This window comes from Nomascus leucogenys, chromosome X (assembly GCF_006542625.1).
Source record: "Nomascus leucogenys isolate Asia chromosome X, Asia_NLE_v1, whole genome shotgun sequence".
Taxonomy (NCBI): Eukaryota; Metazoa; Chordata; class Mammalia; order Primates; family Hylobatidae; genus Nomascus; species Nomascus leucogenys.
This window is the reverse complement of record NC_044406.1, coordinates 14258464-14278139: the sequence shown is the minus strand read 5'-3', so window position 1 is coordinate 14278139 and position 19676 is coordinate 14258464. Positions and strand designations below refer to the sequence as shown.

The following is a 19676-nucleotide window of genomic DNA, read 5'->3' as shown; positions in this document are numbered from 1 at the left end:
AAATCTTGGCTCACTGCAACCTCCACCTCCTGGGCTCAAGCAATTCTTCTGCCTCAGCCTCCTGCGTAGCTGGGATTACAGGTGCGTGCCACAACCACCCGGCTAATTTTTGTATTTTTTAGTAGAGACGGGGTTTCACCATATTGGCCAGGCTGTTCTCGAACTCTTGACCTCAGGTAATCTGCCCGCCTCGGCCTCGCAAAATGCTGGGATTACAGGCATGAGCCACCGCACCCGGCCATAGATTTTTTAGTGAGTTAGAAATGAATGTAAATTTCCTTTTATAGGAGTTAGACATTTATTTTTAACAACCACTAAATTCATTTTCAGAAATAGGCCTGAATTGCTTGTTAATTTCATTACAGAAGTAACTCTAAAAGCCAATTCCACTTCCAAACTATAATTACCATCATTTGAATTTAACAGGGAAAGACGTCTTCCAAGACTTCTTTTGGGTGGATGCTTGGTTTTAGAATAGCCAACTTTACCCTAACCCATGTACAAGACAGTTCTCCAGGTGGCCTTGGACTGACTCAGTTCTCCCTTCTTCCTTGTTTATAGTTCTTAAGAATAACTGTAGAATGCACTGGGAATGCAAAATCCGGATATGGAGGAACTACCTGAAACAGCTTGGCCTTGTTCTTGTCCCTCCTAGGGAATGTAACATCTTGATTTAGGGAGGAACTGTTTGAGACAGCCAGGTTGTGTTCCTCTCTCCCCTGGAAGCAGGATGTCCTTTAAAGCTTTGCCCAGTGAGTTATGTGGCTCCTATGGTATATAACCCAAGGCAGGCTGTGGTGCAAGTGGGGCACATACAGTCAAGACTCCATCAGCCCCGCCCTGGGCAGCTTTCTTGAGCCCTGGGGGACTGGCTCACAATGGAGCCCGGGCCTCTTTTGTCCCTTGCTTCCTGTCTGTAAGTAATAAATCTGCTTCATGTAATGTATTGGGTGTGAGTGTATTCTGTCACACTGGAATCAGACAGGTTGGTAACCAGTGTACACTGAACCTGCTTGGCACCATGTAGCCCTGGGAAAGGAGAAAGGCGGTCACAGCTTGCCCTATATGGTGATGCCAGCAGACTGTGCACTGTACTGTGCAATAGAAAAAGGTGCACTGAGGAGGATCTGCTGCTTCTTTCCATTGTTGCTTCTTTAGTAAATCCCCTATGAGTTTTTAGTCGCTTTCTAATCTACAAGTTAAAGGATATCTCATTAATTTTACAGACATATACATATACTGAAACAACAGGAAGGAAGTCTTTCACCAACTACTACTATTGTAAAGAAAGGGTTGTATTGATCTAGTATTATTTAATGAAGATGGACAGCAATTTTAATACAATCTTCTTTTCCAAGACCTTTGACAGACCTTGGGCCCATTTTTCACCTTTATGTCTAGGAAAGTACAAGTAAAACACTTTTGAGGGCATAAAAAACACAAGCTTCTTGTTAAGGTGTATCAGTAGGCAGGGAAATCTGCTGTGCCCCTTTGAGGGTCATCTAACTAAGGCATGGAGAAAGAAACTGCCTCAAGCCAGTTTCTATCACCTCTGCAGGGAAGGTGGCCATGCAAACCAGGACATGGTTCCAAGTGAAAAAGAGTGTGGTTAATAATCATGCCAGAACACCAGGTATAACATGTAAGGGCAAGTCAGGCATTCTGTACATTGCTTCTCCCTTCAATTTGGAAAACTCACTGCAGTAGGGTTTTGCACTGATCGTTTCACAAGACAGCTAGGAAGGCCGGGCGTGGTGGCTCACGCCTGTAATCCCAGCACTTTGGAAGGCTGAGACGGGCGGATCATGAGGTCAGATAGAGACCATCCTGGCTAACATCGTGAAACCCTGTCTCTACTAAAAATACAAAAAATTAGCCGGGTGTGGTGGCGGGCACCTGTAGTTCCAGCTACTCCGGAGGCTGAGGCAGGAGAATGGCATGAACCCGGGAGGCGGAGCTTGCAGTGAGCCAAGATCATGCCGCTGCACTCCAGCCTGGGCGACAGCAAGACTCTGTCTCAAAAAAATAAAAAAATAAAAATAAAAATAAAAACAAGACAGCTAGGAGGAAAGCCTGTGTGCTCTGGAAAATGCATATCTTGTGTGTTTACCCGTTTAAAGGTAACTATACTTTGAAACAGGTGAACTGCAGAAAGTTAACAAAGACTTCTTTTTTTTACTATGTTTACCTTTCTAAGAATTCTATGCATTTCCTAGGGCATACATGCAAAAGCCTTCACATTTCCCCCTTTTAAAAAGAGATATTTCTCAAACTTATACGTATACAGTTCAGTAGTGTTAAGTACAATCACACTTGTTTTGCAACAGATCTCTAGAATTCTTGCAACACAAGCTCTGTACCCACTAAATACAAATTTACCCTCTCCCCTTCCCCCAACCCTTGGCAACCACCTTTCTACTTTCTATTGTATGATTTTGACTACTTTGGATACTTCACATGGAGGAATCATACAGTATTTGTTCTTTTGTGGCTGGCTTATTTCACTTGGCATAATGCCTTCAAGGTTCATCTACACTGTATATTTGACAGGATTTCCTTCTTTTTAAAGGCTGAATAATATTCCACTGAACGTATATACATTTTCTTTATCTATTCATCTGTTGATGGACATTTGGGATGCTTCCAGAACCTCTTGGCTATTGTGAATAATGCTGCTATGAACATGGGTGTACAAATATCTCTTTGAGATCCCGCTTTGGTGGTAATTCTTATGGTAATTCTGTTTTCAGTTATTTGGGAAACCTGTGTACTGTTTTCTATAATGACTGCACCATTTTACATTACTACCAACAGTGCACAAGGGTTTCAACTTCTCTGCATCCTCCCCAACACTTGTTATTTTTTTGTTCTTCTGATAGTGGCCATCATGATGGGCATGAGACGATATCTCATTGTGGTTTCGATTTGCATTTCCCTAATAATTAGCAATGTTGAGCATATTTTCATGTTCTTATTGGCCAATTGTATAACTTCTTTGGAGAAATGTCTGTGCAAGTCCTTTGCCCATTTTTAAAAATTGAGTTATTTGGTTTTCTTGTTGTTGAGTTATAGAAGTTCCTCATATATTCTGGATTTGGGCTCCTTATAAGATATATGATTTGCAATTATTTTCTCTCATTCTAGAGCTTGCCTTTTCACTTTGTTGATTGCTTCGACACACAGACATTTTTAAGTTTGATGTAGTCCCGTTTCCTTCCTAACCATCTTTAAGTGTACAGTTCAGTAGTGTTAAGCATATTCATCCAACCCTATCTTGCAGACCAGATGACAAACATATTAATTAAAGAAATACTACCAGTCATTGATGCAACACTGAGTCTGAACACAGGCTTAGAGGCATTCGGAAACATTCCAAGATATTTATAAGCAAGAGCCACAGGAGCATGAATTCCTCAGAATATGTAGAATTATCTAGATTTTAGCCGATCTGACAAGTTTCTCTCCCTATTACCATAACAGAATTCTTTTAAACCACTGTATACACTGAGATAATTTAAGTTAATCACCTGCCTTGCAAAGAAGTTTGACTAATGAGTAAATAAAGTTCAGACAGTTGTAAAGGGAAGACAGGATAGCTCTTTCACTGTGGAAAACATTATCATTATATACTATGTACAGTGTGCAAATAATACAAAATAATATTATAAACTACAGCCTATTAGATTACTAGTCCTTTGAAAAATATTTCCGGAAGGCCGGGCACGGTGGCTCATGCCTGTAATCCCAGCACTTTGGGAGGCCAAGGTGGGTGGATCACCTGAGGTCAGGAGTTCAAGACCAGCCTGGCCAACATAGTGAAACCCCATCTCTACTAAAAATACAAAAATTAGCTGGGCGTGGTGGCATGAGCCTGTAGTCCCAGCTCCTCAGGAGGCTGAGGCAGGAGAATTGCTTAAACCCGGGAGGCAGAGGTTGCAGTGAGCCAAGATAGTGCCACTGCACTCCAGCCTGGGGGACAGAGCGAGACTCCATCTCAAAAAAAAAAAAAAAAAAAAAAAAAAAAAAAAAGAAAAATATTTCTGGAAATGTACAATGAAAGAATTCTAAGTTCTAGGCACTTTAAGCATTTTTTCTTTTCTTTTCTTTTTTTTTTTTTTTATTAGACACAGAGTCTCACTCTGTTGCCCAGGCTGGAGTGCAGTGGTGTGATCTTGGCTCACTGCAACCACCGCCTCCTGGGTTCAAGCGATTCTCCAGCCTCAGCTTCCCGAGTAGCTGGCATTACAGGTGCTCACCACCATGCCTGGCTAATTTTTTATTTGTAGTAGTGACAGGGTTTAATCATGTTGGCCAGGCTGGTCTCAAACTCCTGACCTCAAGTGATCTACCCGCCTCAGCCTCCCAAAGTGCTAGGATTACAGGTGTGAGCCACTGCGCCCGGCCAGGCATTTTCTTTAAAATGTTCTGCATATATTTCCTATATGATCAGACATTTAAGTAAAATATCTGATCTTCGGAAATGCAAAGGGATTTCTGGGTATAGGAAAAGTCTTGTTTTCTTATAATTACAAAATATATTTTCTACATCATAAACTGATAGTAAGTAAGTGTATCATGTCCTTGTAACAACTAAACACTGTGGCAAATGTACTGATTTTTGATAAGCCCTTATGAAAGAATACACATTAATGTTATAAAATAAAATACACCTAAAACCATGGCCAATATTCAGCCAGGAAGTACCAGTCTGGGCCCATAGGCAGTTTCTGAAAGGCCTGAGTTCTGGTCAGTGTCTGTGCCTTACCACATGTTAAAAATTTTGATTATAATCCCTACGTATAGTGCTATAGAATCACTAATGGATAAACATAAAAAGATAGCTCAAAAATGTCAGACATAAAAAGATATTACAAGCTGGGCCAGGCGGCCAGCACCTGTAGCCCCAGCTACTCCAGAGGCTAAGGCAGGAGGACTGCTTGAGCCTAGGAGTTCAAGGCTGCAGTGAGCTATCATTGGGCCACTGCACTCTAGCCTGGGCAACAGAGCAAGACCTAGCCTCTTAAAGAAAAAAAAAAAGGCATTACAATTACCAACAGGTATCTGTAAGAGAAACTTGTGTCTCTTGCTGGTACGGAATAGCCTTCCTCAAAGACTGATGAAGCACTCTCATGCTAAGAAATGCACATCTGTAAATATTATCAAATGCAGGCACTTAGAATAGTCTAGTTAACAATTTTTAGTAAGCTAGTATATATTAAAGCAAAAGCAAAATACTGCCTAGATATGAACGTTTTAGGGGGTTGCTTGGCTGGTCGCCGGCTTGGGTTTCGCTTGTACATTCAGCACATAATCATGCCGGAAGGATGAACGGACAGTGCGATTCATCAGTGGCTGAAGGGGGCGGAAGTTGTCCACCATTCTTTTCTCTTTCTCCCCTTCGGAAGTGAAAAGCAGGGTCCGAAATTGCTCAAGCTAGAAATAGAAACAGAAAGCATAAATAATTTCAATAGAAAACTCGCTTTACCTCATGAATAAATTACTTTCATTTTTACAATTCTGAGCATTCGTTGCAAATTAGATACAGAAGGTGAAGTTATTTCTGGGTAAGAATGCCTTCACCACTTGACAGGGAATAAAATGCCCAGTGGTGGTGGTGATCCTGATGGTGGTCCTGTGGGAAAGAGAGCAGCAGGAGGTGGTGAAACCAGGAGGGTGCTTGGGATCCAAAGACTTGGGGCAAAGGCCCTGTCCCCACATATTATCCATTTACCAAGGATGAGTTAATTCATCTCTTTCATTCTCAAGAACTTCCTCTTTAAATGAGCAAAACAGCCAGCTTGCAGAATGAGAAAGGAAAGGCCTGATGCATATACTAACAACACCAAAAAAAGTGGGTTTATAAAACAATTTAACTGAATCACGAACATAAAATAAGTATTGATTGCTCACTGCACCTGGGTATTGTGGGCAAAGCAATGCACATAGATGTATTTTTTTTTCCTTTTCTTTCTTTCTTTTTTTTTTTTTTTTTGAAGACAAAGTCTTACTCTGTCACCTACCTAGGCTAGAGTGCAGTGGTGTGATCATGATTCACTGCAGGCTCAACCTCTGGGACTCAGGTGATCTCCCACCTCAGCCTCCCAAGTAGCTGGGATTATAGGCACATGCCGCCACACCCAGCTAATTTTTTAATTTTTTGTAGAGACAGGGTCTTGCTATGTTCAGCCCAGGCTGGTCTTGAACTCCTGGCCTCAAGTGATCCTCCCAGCTAGGTCTCCCAAAGTGCTGGGATTACAGGTGTGAGCTACCACACCAGGCTACATGTAGGTGTCTTAACTGGAGACAGGATGCTCTATGCTGGTGCTGTCCAATAGAACTTTCTGCAATGACGGAAATGTCCTCTGCATGGTCCATTACGGTAGTCACAAGCCACATATGGCTACTGGGCACTTGAAATGTGGCCAGTGTAACTGAGGAACTGAATTTTACTTTTAATGTATTTATATTTAAATGTAAATGGTTACATGTGTCCAGTGGTTACAATATTAGACAATACAGCTCAATGCAAAAGGAGCAACCCAGAATATCAACCGCTTGTTCTCTGATGTGGCTGCAGTATCAACCAGTAGCCCCTTGGTTTCAGACCCAATTGTGTTATGAAATACTTTACTTAGGCCAGGCATGGTGGCCTACATTTGTAATCCCAGCACTTTGGGAGGCTGAGGCGGGCGGATCAACTGAGGTCAGAAGTTCGAGACCAGCCTGACCAACATGGTGAAACCTTGTCTCTACTAAAATTACACAATTAGCCGGGCGTGGTGGCGCATGCCTGTAATCCCAGCTACTGAGCCCAGGAGGTGGAGGTTGCAGTGAGCCGATATCGCGCCACTGGACTCTCACCTGGGCAACGAGAGCGAAACTCCATGTCAAAAAAAAAAAAAAAAAAAGAAAGGAAATACTTTACTTCAGGCCAGCAGGAAAATCCATTCATATTTCCCCTCATTCAATCTGCCTCATTGTAACAACTGAGAAGACAGCCTGGGGCACAGTAGACAAGCAAGCGAAGAGTCATTTGCAACAAAGACTTCAGGGCAAATAGAGCTGAAGAGGCAGAACTAGGACTGAAAGCAAGCAATGAACGTATCACACAGCGGCTGTACATGCAAATTACACAAAAGCCCTCACTAATTAGAAAGCTGTACAAGTAGTTAACGTTTCTTTTTATTCAGCTAATTGCAGAAGATTAGAAACAGTCTAAGTATCAAAGATAAATGACATCTGATCTATGAAATGAACTAGTATATAGTCCTTAAAAATAATACTGAAGATGTTCATTATCTATAAAATGTTCCATGCAGCTGGGTGGGGTGGCTCACGCCTGTAATCCCAGCACTTTGGGAGGCCCAGGCAGGTGGATCATGAGGTCAGGAGTTCAAGACCAGCCTGGCCAACACAGTGAAACCCCATCTCTACTAAAAATACAAAAAATCAGCCAGGCGTGGTGGCGGGTGCCTATAATCCCAGATACTTGGGAGGCTGAGGCAGGAGAATTGCTTGAACCCGCAGGGCAGAGGTTGCAGTGAGCCGAGATCGTGCCACTGCACTCCAGCCCAGGCAACAGCTAAAGACCATCTTAAAAAAAAAAAAAAAAAAGTTCCAGGGATCACTAAGTGAAAAGAACAGCAAAATGGTATGTACAGAATGATTCCATTTTCATGCAAAAATTGTGTATATTTATATAGATAAAAGACCAGAAGGACTTATGTGCATCTGGATAGACAAGAGACCAGAAGGATTTCCCCAAACAATGATAGTGGTAAAACTATAGGCAACTAGGATAATATTATAGATGACAGGTAGCATTGTTTTCCTTACTAAATTTTCAGTGTTACCATAAGTCTTATATTAAATTACATTCTAGAAGTAGCCAGTGCAGTTAGACCAGAAAATAAAATTTTAAATTATATAATTGAAAAATAAATTTTAAAATTTTGTTGAAATTGTATTTACAAAGTCCTCACATGGGCCACTGACCCTCTGATGTATTTGCTTTATTTGTTTTTCAATGTTATGTCCATTTGTTTTTCTAGAAGGAATATAAGTCAAGGAAATGTGTCAATTTTTTAATCCAAAGAATAGAAACAGACTAAATGTATAGGCCACAAAGCCTATACATTTGCAGGCATAAAAGGATTTTCCTATGCTTATCCTAGTACTTTTATGGTGGTAGTTTCTACATGTAATGTATCTGGAATGTATTCCTGTGTAAGGTCTGAATGATGGATCCAATTTTTTCCCCCAAATGCCTGCTCAATTATTCCTCAACAGCATTTACCGAATACTCTATCTTTCCTGCCTACTGAGTTGAGATGCTATATTTATCATAAAATAAATTCTCATACGTATTTGGATATATTTCTGAAATTATTATTTTCTTCCTGTGATGGTTAATTTTATGTGTCAACTTGATTGGGCCATGGGATGCACAGACAGGTTAAATACTGTGTCTACGTATGTCTATGAAGGTGTTTCTGGAGGAGATTAGGATTTGAATTGGTAGACTGAGTAAAGTGAATAGCCCCCCCCAAAGTGGATGGGAATCATCCAATAAATTGAGGGTCTGAATAGAACAAAAAGGCAGAGGAAGGTTGAATTTGCTCTGATTGCTTGAGCTGGAACATCAATCGTCTCCTTTCTTTGGAGCTCCAGGTTCTCAGGCTTTCAGACGAAGATAGAAATGTACATTATCAGCTCTCCAGCTCTCAGGCCTTTGAACTACACCACTGTCTTTCCTGGGTCTCCAGCTTGCAGATGGCAGACTGTAAGACTTCTTAGTCTCCATAATCACATAGCCAATATCTTATGATACAACTTTATCTATCTTTTTCTTTATTTATCTTTATAGGGTTATAGAGTTAAGGTTATTTAACCTTTATAGGGTTATTTATCTAACTTTGTCTTTCTTAAATTTTTTTTATCTTTATCTATATCTGGTATGGTTTGGCCCTGTGTCCCTGCCCAAATCTCACGTCAAATTGTAATCCCCGTGTCAGGGGAGGGGATCATGGGGGTGGATTTCCTTCTTACTGGGGGTGGATTTCCTTCTTACTGTTCTCATGATAGTGAAAGAGTTCTCACGAGATCTGATGGTTTAAAAGTTTGTGGCACTTCCCCCCATCTCTCTCTCTCTCTCTCTCCTGCTACCATGTGAAGAAGGTCCTTGCTTCCCTTTTGCCTTCTGCCATGATTTTAAGTTTCCTGAGGCCTCCCAGTCATGCTTCCTGTTAAGCCTGTGGAACTATGAGTCAATTAAACCACCTTTCTTCATAAATTACCCAGTTTCAGGTAGTTCTTTATAGGAGTGTGAAAATGGACTAATACAATATATATCCTATTGGTTCTGTTTCTCTGGAGAACACTAATATACTTCCCTTGATTGATCTCTTTATCCATATGCCAGTAACATGCTATTTAATTATTGAGGCTTTATAACTTTGTGAGTCTAATTATCCCGTATTTTTCTAGAATTTTCCCTGGCTATTTATGTGTTTGTCTTTATTCATGAGTTTAGAAATAGCATATCGATTTAAAAATCCTATTGGCATATTTATTGGGAACACATAAATTTATGGTGAATAAACAATGCATGGAGAATGACAACTTAGGTTGTCATTTATGACAAAAAAAAGTGTTTTTATGTCTTTTGATCCTATAATGTGTTAACTTTATTAATTCAAGCCTTCTTTTGTATCCTCCAGGAACATTTTAAGTTTTCTTATTAGCTTTCCTTGTTAAAATTATTCCAAAGTATTTTGTATTTTTGTTTCCATTATAAATAGGAGCCTTTCTTACATTATATCTTTATATCATATCTTTTAGCTGATTGTGATTTATATATGTCAAATGTATTGATTTCTAGAAATTAATATTGTATTCCACTGATTACCAAATTATCTCTGATTTTTGTAGTTTTTTATTGTTTCTCTAATTTATTTTTTATTTTCCAGTCTAACTGTCCTGGCTACTTCCAGAATGTAATTTAATATAAAACTTAATATGGTAACAATCCTTTCCATTCAAAACCTACTATTTGCTTTTGAACTGAGATCAATCTCTTTTATCAAGATAGGGAAGTCTCTATTCAGCTCTGTTTCATTAAAAATTTTCAAAAACTGAATGGTGATTTTTACAAATGTCTTTTTAACTTCCCTGGGAATGATAATATGATGTTTCTATTTAGATCCACTGATAGAATGGATTATAATATCATTCTTAACATGAACCATACTTGTATTACTGGAGTAAAAGCTACTTGGACAAAGTGTATATTTCTTCTGATGTACTGCTGGATTCTGTTTCTAATATTTTCTTTTTAGCTTTTTTTTTCTTTTATATTCTTCAGAGGGGGGTCCAATCTTTGGTGAGTGTTGGTGTCAGTTACGCTAGCTTCATAAAAAGAATTTGGAAGCTTTTTTTCTCATGAAAATGCTTTATAATCAATAAAAATCCCATAAAACAAGTATGAGTAAATATTATTGTAGTTTATATTATACATTATACAGGATTTTGAGTGTTTGCATAGTAACTACTACTTAGACTTAGTTTCTAAGGGAAAAATAGATCCCAAGTTAAAAAAACGGACTTACATTAAAGTTTCTGGACAAACATTGTTGAATTCTGTATTTATCCTGAGATTCTATAGTAGAATTTCCTTAAGGATTTTAAAGAGTTTTGAACACATTCATTTCCAGCCTTCATTCTTCCCTTTAAAAGGGTCTTGATTTTGTATAGAGTTTAATATTTATATATAAAATACACAAGGCATAAGAAGACATATGTAATTGTCAAATATAGATGTAAAAAACTTATGTTCTTCTGTGTTTTAACTCTTCTCTCTAGTTAATTTGAAACATCCCCAAATTCATGTCCAAACTGAGACAAGACGTTGGTACACTTCAATAAAAATGTATAAGCATTACAAGATGTTAAAACTGATGCCACAGTCTGAGCCCAGCCTTGTTTTAAATGGGCAGACAAGGATTTCCTTAGATTGAAATTGTGGAGAGAACATACCTGATCATGATCAATCTCTACTGGTTGCTTCTTAATGATCCAGGTGACAGACTCGGAGAGGGGTGGGGTAGTCAGAGACCCTGAGTAGGTCCAGTAATCTGGGCAGGTAGGCATCAGGCAGGAAGGGTCAAATGACTCAAATTCCACAAGGGTGTCCTGGCCAAGAGAAGAGATAACTGAGTCATTATTTAGTAGTGAAAAACACTCGGGAATCGGACGCCGAGGTGATGGTTCTCAGGGAGTATCTGGAGATCAGCAGTGGTCCAGAGTGGCTCCAGGCCTTTCTGGGCAGCTACCTGAAGAATTGCTGCTTAGGATGGAATCATGCCCGGCTTTGTTTCTGCAATTAACTGTGTATTTTTTATATTCCCCAGTGGGAAAACAGCCAAAACCATTTGATCTCTCAATTCTAGTGAGGTTCCAGCAGGTAGTCTCCCCTGAGTTTTGTTGAGAGGTTTTAGACAGTTGCCAGTGCATAAAGAAAGAGGCTTTGCATTTTCTTTTCTTTTCTTTTTTTTTTTTTTTGAGATGGAGTCTCGCCGCTTTGTCGCCCAGGCTGGAGTGCAGTGGTGCAATCTTGGCTCACTGCAAGCTCTGCCTCCCGGGTTCACGCCATTCTCCTGCCTCAGCCTCCCAAGTAGCTGGGACTACAGGCGCCCACCACCACGCCCGGCTAATTTTTTGTATTTTTTAGTAGAGACGAGGTTTCACTGTGTTAGCCAGGATGGTCTCGATCTCCTGACCTCGTGATCCGCCCGCCTCGGCCTCCCAAAGTGCTGTGATTACAGGCGTGAGCCACCGCGCCCAGCCGGAGGCTTTGCATTTTCAAGAGAGGCTGAGAATTGTCCTTTTAAGAAGAAATGCAGCTCAGGAGGAGCCAGAAACCTGGACTAAAAGGAAAGAGAGGGAAAAAGAGGAAAATGGAGACGAGGGGAGAGGGAAAGAGGTAGGGACCAGAAGGACAGAGTGGGGGATCGGGGGAGATAATATATGGGCTTCCAGAGAGGAAAGGAGAGGGAAAGAGGTGGGGACCAGAGGGATACAGTGGGGGATGAGTGGGGGATGAGCTGCCTCCAGAGAGCAGCCCTTTGAGATTCTGAATATTGAAGAATTAATATTGGGGGACTGGACAAAGGCATCCGACCTGAAGGATGTGGATTACTGTGCTTTCCAGCTGGACAAAGCAAGTTTCTGTAGAACTGCTCTCTGCTCCCTGCCTGTGGGATGGCAGCTACAGAAAAGAAGGCTGCTCTGGGTGTGTTCACAAGGACTTAGAAGGAGCCGGTGTCAGGAACAGAGGAGGGGACAGCAATATGTTCCTGAGTCCCCAAGTCCTCAGCGGCACAGCAGCAAAACCAGGAAGCTCACTGCCTACCCACAGAATCATGACTTCTGTCCCCTGGAATCATAAATGGCAAGTTTTCTTCTAAGGCTGAATACAGTTCACCTAATTAAACTTCCCAATTCAAAGTGCCTTGGTAATGTCTCCGCTCTGAGATTGAAACATAAAAGTATATTTCAAGTAATTAAGGAAAACAAATAGTACCTTATGCTTAATTGACGGCAAAGTATCCACTAATTTCTGTAGCTCTTTATGATGTTTGCCTAGCTAAAGAACAAGAAGAAAATATTACAAACGATGGACATCTCACTGTAGAAACTGTAACAGAATGTGAATTAAAATTAACTACCTGGTGATCACATAAAAACAAACTGCATGACTGAAATTACACTTAAACTTGTAATTTATAATTTTATAAACATTACTGAATTAAATTAGAGAACAAATGAGCAGGCTGTTTGCTGACAAGGTCAGCATGCCTGCAGTGAAAGGTGCCCCCTGCTTCATTTAAGTTCTTAAATTGAAATTAAAATTAAATAAAATGAAAAATGGTTCCACAATTGCAGTAGACACATTTCAAGTGCTCAATTGCCACATGTGGCTTGTGACCACTCTACTGGGCTGTGCATTTTTATACCATTTAAAATATATTCTTTTTTTTGGTGGCAGGGGGGATGGAGTCTCGCTCTGTTGCCCAGGCTGGAGTGCAGTGGCACAATCTTGGCTTACTGCAGCCTCCACCTCCCAGGCTCAAGCGATCCTCCTGCCTCAGCCTCCCGAGTAGCTAGGATTACAGGTGCGCACCACTATGCCTGGCTAATTTTTGTATTTTTAGTAGAAATAGGGTTTCCCCATAGAAGCCAGGCTGGTCTCGAACTCCTGACCTCAAGTGATCTGCCTGCCTCGGCCTCCCAAAGTGCTGGGATTACAGGCGTGAGCCACCATGCCTGGCCCTAAAATACATTCTTAACAATCTTGTATTTCAAGCACTATTTATCTTACCAATGTATGGATCCCAACATTCTTAAAGTAAATAACAATATTATAATGTTCTATCTTTTCATTCTAGAATACAACATATCATTTAAAGTTGGTGAGATTTTTTACCTTTAAAAATACTCCTATCACAGCCAAACCATTTTCTTCCAGTGCTGCATCCTCAAAGTTTTCAAATTTGACTGCGTTCCAATGCACTAAGTGCAGCTGAAACACCATGAAAAGAGGGTTAACACATGACTACACAGAATCTCTCCAGAATAAACCCACAGCCTCAGTCAACCTATGACATTTAAACATGTTTCCTCACCCAAAGTAAAGCCACTAAGAAAACCATATGACAACGTGGTGCAAGATGAGATAGAAACAAAGATCAGGGAGAAATTTAGGCAAGAGCAGCAATTAATATTATTTTGAATAAAAGGATTTATTTAGGGAGAAAAATAGAAAATTCATACAACAAAGTGACACTTCAGTGAGCAATCAACATTTGTCCAGTCCCATCTTGATTTGAATGAAATACCAATATTTAAAATCCACTTGCATCTACAGGAGAGAAGATGTTTATATTGAGAGAAATAGATCCTCCATATGGAAATTATGCAGGAGTTAAAGACAAATTTCTTCTTCAAGGAATAACCATTTAAAATGTGCTTTTAGGCTGGGTGTGGTGGCTCACACCTGTAATCTCAGCATTTTGGGAGGCCAAGGTGGGAGAATCACTTGAACCCAGGAGTATGAGACCAGCCTGGACGACATAGTGAAACCCTGTCTCTACAAAAAAAAATTAAAAATTAGCAGGGCAGGCTGGGCGCAGTGGCTCACGCCTGTAATCCCAGCACTTTGGGAGGCCGAGGCGGGTGGATCACGAGGTCAGGAGATCGAGACCATCCTGGCTAACACGGTGAAACTCTGTCTCTACTAAAAATACAAAAAATAAGCTGGGCGCAGTGGCGGGCGCCTGTAGTCCCAGCTACTTGGGAGGCTGAGGCAGGAGAATGGTGTGAACCCAGGAGGTGGAGCTTGCAGTGAGCAAAGATCACGCCACTGCAGTCCAGCCTGGGTGACAGAGCAAAACTCTGTCTCAAAAAAAAAAAAAAAAAAAAAAATTAGCAGGGCATGGTGGTGTGCGCCTGTTGTCTGAGGTGGGAGGATTGCTTAAGGTCGAGGCTGCAGTGAACCGGTGATTGTGCCACTGCACTCCAGCCTGGGTGACAGAGTGAGACCCTGTCTCACAAAACAAAATAAAATGAAACAAATATAAAATAAATTTTTAAATGGGCTTTTATTTTTTACATAACATTTACAATTGAATTAGGAAAAAAGTTGTAAGAAGAAATTCTATTTCCTTAAAATCTCCCTTTATTTCCCTACAAATCATTCCTCATTCATCAGTTATGAGTGCATTATCACCCAGCCTCCCAAGTGAGACACCACAAAGTCATGGTTAACTTTGCCTTCTCCTATCCTGAAGAGAACCCTACCTTCAAGTCCTGTTGCTTTAATTTCAGAAACGCTTGATAAATCTTGTCCTTTTTCTCTATTTCTATTGCCACAGCCTTCATTTAGGCTCCCACCACCGCAAACTTGCATTAATTCGACCTGTGGCTCCACAGTGTTCCCTGGGTTATTACTTTGGGCTACTGTTTGAGTCCACCTTCGAATTCCAGAAGAATTCAGTTTCAGGATCTTAAGGTTCATTTCAACTATATTATTTGAGATGAGAGAAGTTAACATTTTTACATGTCTTAGCTGAGAATGATCAAAACTGCCTGAGAAAGCTATTTGGCATTTATAGGAATCACCTGATTCTGATAATTTCTTACAACTAAAAGTTCAGAATTATCCCCACTTCTCTACAGTTGTCACTGTTCCTGACCTTCTCAACATACCTCTGCTGGGAAGCATTTGCTGTCCACGGTGTGCTCAGAACCCCAGGCATCGATGGCCCCCCAGTGAAAATGGAACTGCTTCAATCGGTAGTTGTGTTCCAGGGGTCCTCCCTTGATCACTAAAATGGCACATCCAACAATTCAGGGAAGAGTTATTTGTGCAGTGGGGAAATGTGGGTGAAAGGCCAAATCTCCAGTGGACCCTCCATGTGAACTGTCTTAAATGGATTACACTGAATTATATACAAGTGATTATAAATTTGATTTTCATGAAGTCAATGCACGTATAACGGCAAGACCAAATAACATCAAGATTTAACTACATAACAAGCTACAAACAATTGTTAAAAGCCAATTCTTGACTTAATTTTATATCCTATATTATTGTGTCCAGTTTTCTTTTGTGTGCAATAAAATGCAAATTCCTTTCAGCACATTTATCCAACATGACTTTATAATACTGAAATATGGGGATAAAAGGATCTTTCTTTTTTTATGCACAGACACTGTGCTTTTCAAATTTTGAAGATACTAGTGTTGCTTTCCCTTTCATTGAAATGGAATAGGAAATTTGCAAGTCAAAAATGATCACCTGGGAGATGTTGGTCAAAAGGTACAAAGTTTCAGTTAGGAAGAATATGTTTTCAAGATTTATTGCACAGCATGGTGACCATAGTTGATAATAATGTATTGCACATTTCAAAATTACTAAAAGAGTAACAGTAGATTTTCTCGCTACAAAAAAAAAAAAAGGTAAGCATGTGAGGTGATGGATATTTTCATTGCTTGATATAATCATTCCACAATGCATACATATATCAAAAGATTACATTATACCTGGTAAATATATACAAATATGTCAATTGAAAAAAACACACTGGCCGGGCCTGGTGGCTCACACCTGTAATCCCAGCACTTTGGGAGGCTGAGGCAGGTGGCTCATCTGAGGTCAGGAATTTGAGACCAGCCTGGCCAACATGGTGAAACCCCGTCTCTACTAAAAATACAAAAAATAAAAAAAAAATTAGCTGGGCGTGGTGGCCCATGCCTGTAGTCCCAGCTACTCAGGTGGCTGAGGCACAAGAAACACTTGAACCCAGGAGGCGGAGGTTGTGGTGAGCCGAGATCGTGCCACTGCACTCCAGCCTGAGTGACAGACCAAGACTCTGTCGCAAACACACACACACACACACACACACACACACACACACACACACAGTATTACCAATATATTATAGGCAAAATATTGACAAGTGTTTTTTTTTTTTTTTGAAACAGGGTCTTACTCTGTTGCCCAGGCTGGAGTGCAGTGGCACAATGTCGGCTCACTGCAACCTCTGCCTCCTGGGCTGAAGCCATCCTTCTACCTCAGTCTCCTGAGTAGCTGGGACTACAGGCGTGCAACACCATGCCAGGCTTTTTTTTTTTTTTTTTTGTAGAGATGGGGTTTTGCCATGTTGCTCAGGCTTGTCTTGAACTCCTGAGCTCAAGAGATCCACCCATCTCAGCCTCCTAAAGTGCTGGGATTACAGGCGTGAGCCACTGCGCCTGGCCCAGATAAGACGTTTTTGGCTGGGTGCGGTGGCTCATGCCTGTAATCCCAGCACTTTGGGAGGCTGAGGCGGGCAGATCATGAGGTCAGGAGATCAAGACCATCCTGGCTAACATGGTGAAATCCCGTCTCTACTAAAAATAAAAAAAAATTATCTGGGCATGGTGGCGGGTGCCTGTAGTCCCAGCTACTCGGGAGGCTGAGGCAGGAGAATGGCATGAACCCGGGAGATGGAGCTTGCAGTGAGCCAAGATCACGCCACTGCACTCCAGCCTGGGCAACAGAGAAAGGCTCTTTCTAAAAAATAAAAATAAATAAAATATAGAAAAGGAAAGGAAAGAGAGAGAGAGAGAAATAGACTGTCAAGCAGCTGTCAGGCTAGTTAATTGGGATGTCACTGGTAACCTCAGCAAGATTAAAGGAAAAAGGTGGGGTTGGGTGGGGCAGATGAATGCAGGAAAGAAGGAAATACAGTCATCAAGAAATGGGGCAGGCCCAGCAGTGGCTCACACCTGTAATCCTAGCACTCTGGGAAGCCAATCTGGGAGGATCACTTGAGGGCAGGAGTTTGAGACCAGCCTGAAAAACATAGTGAGACCCAGTCTCTACACACAAAAAAAAGAAAGAAACAAAGAAATGGGGCAGGTAGACAGAAGATAGTGAATTGGAAAGCAGAGCAGTCACAACACATATCAAATAAATATATACTTATGTATTTGAGGTTGTTGATATTTTATTCCTTTATTTTTTTATTTTTTTTGAGACAGAGTCTCACTCTGTTGCCCAGGCTGGAATGCAGCGGCACGATCTCGCCTCGCTGCAACCTCCAACTCCCAGGTTCAAGTGATTCTCCTGCCTCAGCCTCCCCTAGAAGCTGGAATTACAGATGTGTGCCACCATGCCCGAATAATTTTTGTATTTTGGTAGAGAAGGGGTTTCACCATGTTGGCCAGGCTGGTCTCAAACTCCTGACCTCAAGTGATCCACCCACATCGGCCTCCCAAAGCACTGGGATTACAGGCATAAGCCACCATGCTTGGCCTGATATTTTATTCTTTCCATGCTCTAAGATGAGAAAGGATTAAACTTGTAAAAAATTACATAACAAATATAAAACATTCAGCAGACAGTCTGGCTGGTAGTAAGTAATCTGTAATATTCACTCCCTCCTTTTGTTTTTCAATGTGAAACAGAAGGAGCTGACAGAGAAAGGGATGGTGAAGAGAAAGGAAATACACAGAACCCATATAAATAAAAGCAAATGCAGGAAATGGACACAAGGAATGCTTCTGGGGTGATGGAAATGTTTTAAAATTAGATTATAGTGATGGTTGCACAACTCTGTAAATTTCCTTCAAAAATCATTAAACTGTGTATGTGTGTTTTAAACTGTGTACGTGTGTTTTAAACTGTGTACGTGTGTTTTAAACTGCGTACGTGTGTTTTAAACTGTGTACGTGTGTTTTAAACTGTGTACATGTGTTTTAAAGTAAATGTAGGACCAAAAACAGGGAAGGAGAACTTAAAATGTTTGTGAAAGCATTCTTACTAGGTTCACTGGCACTGCCGCAAAGAAGTGTAAAGTCAGGGAAGCAGGATGGAGCAGGAAGCACCCTGAGGAGGAGAATACAGGCACTCACCTCTCCATCTCTTTAATGCCTGTTGACAGTGCCAATAAGAGGAATTCCAGAGGAGATGATAATTGACAGGGATCATCCAGGGACAATTTAGTGCCCTTCCCCACAGTATTTCAACTCTCTTATATGCACTCATTCAAATCAGTAACGGTGTCCTACTCAGGGGAACCAAATACCAAACAACACCCAGCAGAGGACTGCGGTATGAGATATTCACATACCTTCTCTTATAATCCTATTAAGGTAGGTAGGTCATCTTGTCCTCTCTTTCATTCCAGAGTTTAGTAATTTGAGTCTTCTGTCTTTTATTTTTTTCTTGGTCTCCCCCAATTAAAAGTTTGTGAACTTTGCTGATCTTCCCAAAGAACCAACTTTTGATTTCATTGATTTCTGCTCGTTCTTTATTATGTCCTTCTCTCTACTTGCTTTTGGGTTTAGTTTGTTCTTCTTTTTCTAGTTTCTTAAGGTGGAAAGCTGAGATACTGACTTGAGAAAGCTTCTCTATTATAGGCATTTTCATCTATAAATTTCCCTCTAAGCACTGCTTTAGCTGCATCCCAAAAGGACTGGTATGATGTTTTTGTCACATACCTTCCCCAGCTCCTTTTCCTTGCACTTTATTCCAATCCTCACAAAGCACACTGTGGCAGCATTTCTTAGGGTTTTTTCTTTGAAATTTATAGACATCAATATTTATTAGGTTTTTACTTTTCTAGAATTGTTTCTTGCCTTTGTTTCTAAAATGTCTTGCTTTCTTTCACTTTTTATTTTTTATGTTCATTCACTCTTTTTCTCCTCTTTGCATGCTATTGATTGTTTTGCAACAACATGGAGAAATAGCAGCGAAGAATAAACAGGAAATAAGAGGCAGTCACTGAAAGGTGGAAAGAGAGAGAGAGAGAGAGAGAGAAAATTAGGTAATTACTAAAAATTGATGCTATCTTAAAGAAAATAATTATTAAAGCATAATTTAAAAGGGCTATCAGTTTTAGTTCTTTCTAACCAAACAAGAAAAAATTAGCAAACTCTCTACAATTTTTCTTGCATATTTTGTAAGCGTGTGACTGACACTCCTAGGGAAGACAGGTTCAAGGGGTGATTTAGTCAGTTGCATTTGTAGGTATCTAAAAAGAAGCTATTATGACAAAAACATGGATGACTTATTTTCTGTCTAAGATTACTCATGCAAATGGGTAGATAAGAATTCTTGAGGCCTGGCTCGG

General features: G+C 40.5%; 1 protein-coding gene across 5 annotated transcripts in view; it reads right to left on the bottom strand.

Moving 5' to 3' along the window:
* Positions 1-4515: 4515 nt before the first annotated feature.
* Positions 4516-19676, bottom strand: part of CA5B (carbonic anhydrase 5B) — a 109951-nt gene continuing 94790 nt past the window's right edge. For all 5 annotated transcript variants that reach the window (XM_030807155.1, XM_030807154.1, XM_030807157.1 and 2 more), the window contains 6 exons: positions 15265-15383; positions 13484-13579; positions 12581-12643; positions 11035-11190; positions 5052-5433; positions 4516-4967 (listed from right to left, as the gene is read on the bottom strand). In XM_030807155.1, the coding sequence (XP_030663015.1) occupies positions 5254-5433; positions 11035-11190; positions 12581-12643; positions 13484-13579; positions 15265-15383 (614 nt within the window). In that variant the 3' untranslated portion in view covers positions 4516-4967; positions 5052-5253. The remainder of the gene's footprint in view (positions 4968-5051; positions 5434-11034; positions 11191-12580; positions 12644-13483; positions 13580-15264; positions 15384-19676) is intronic.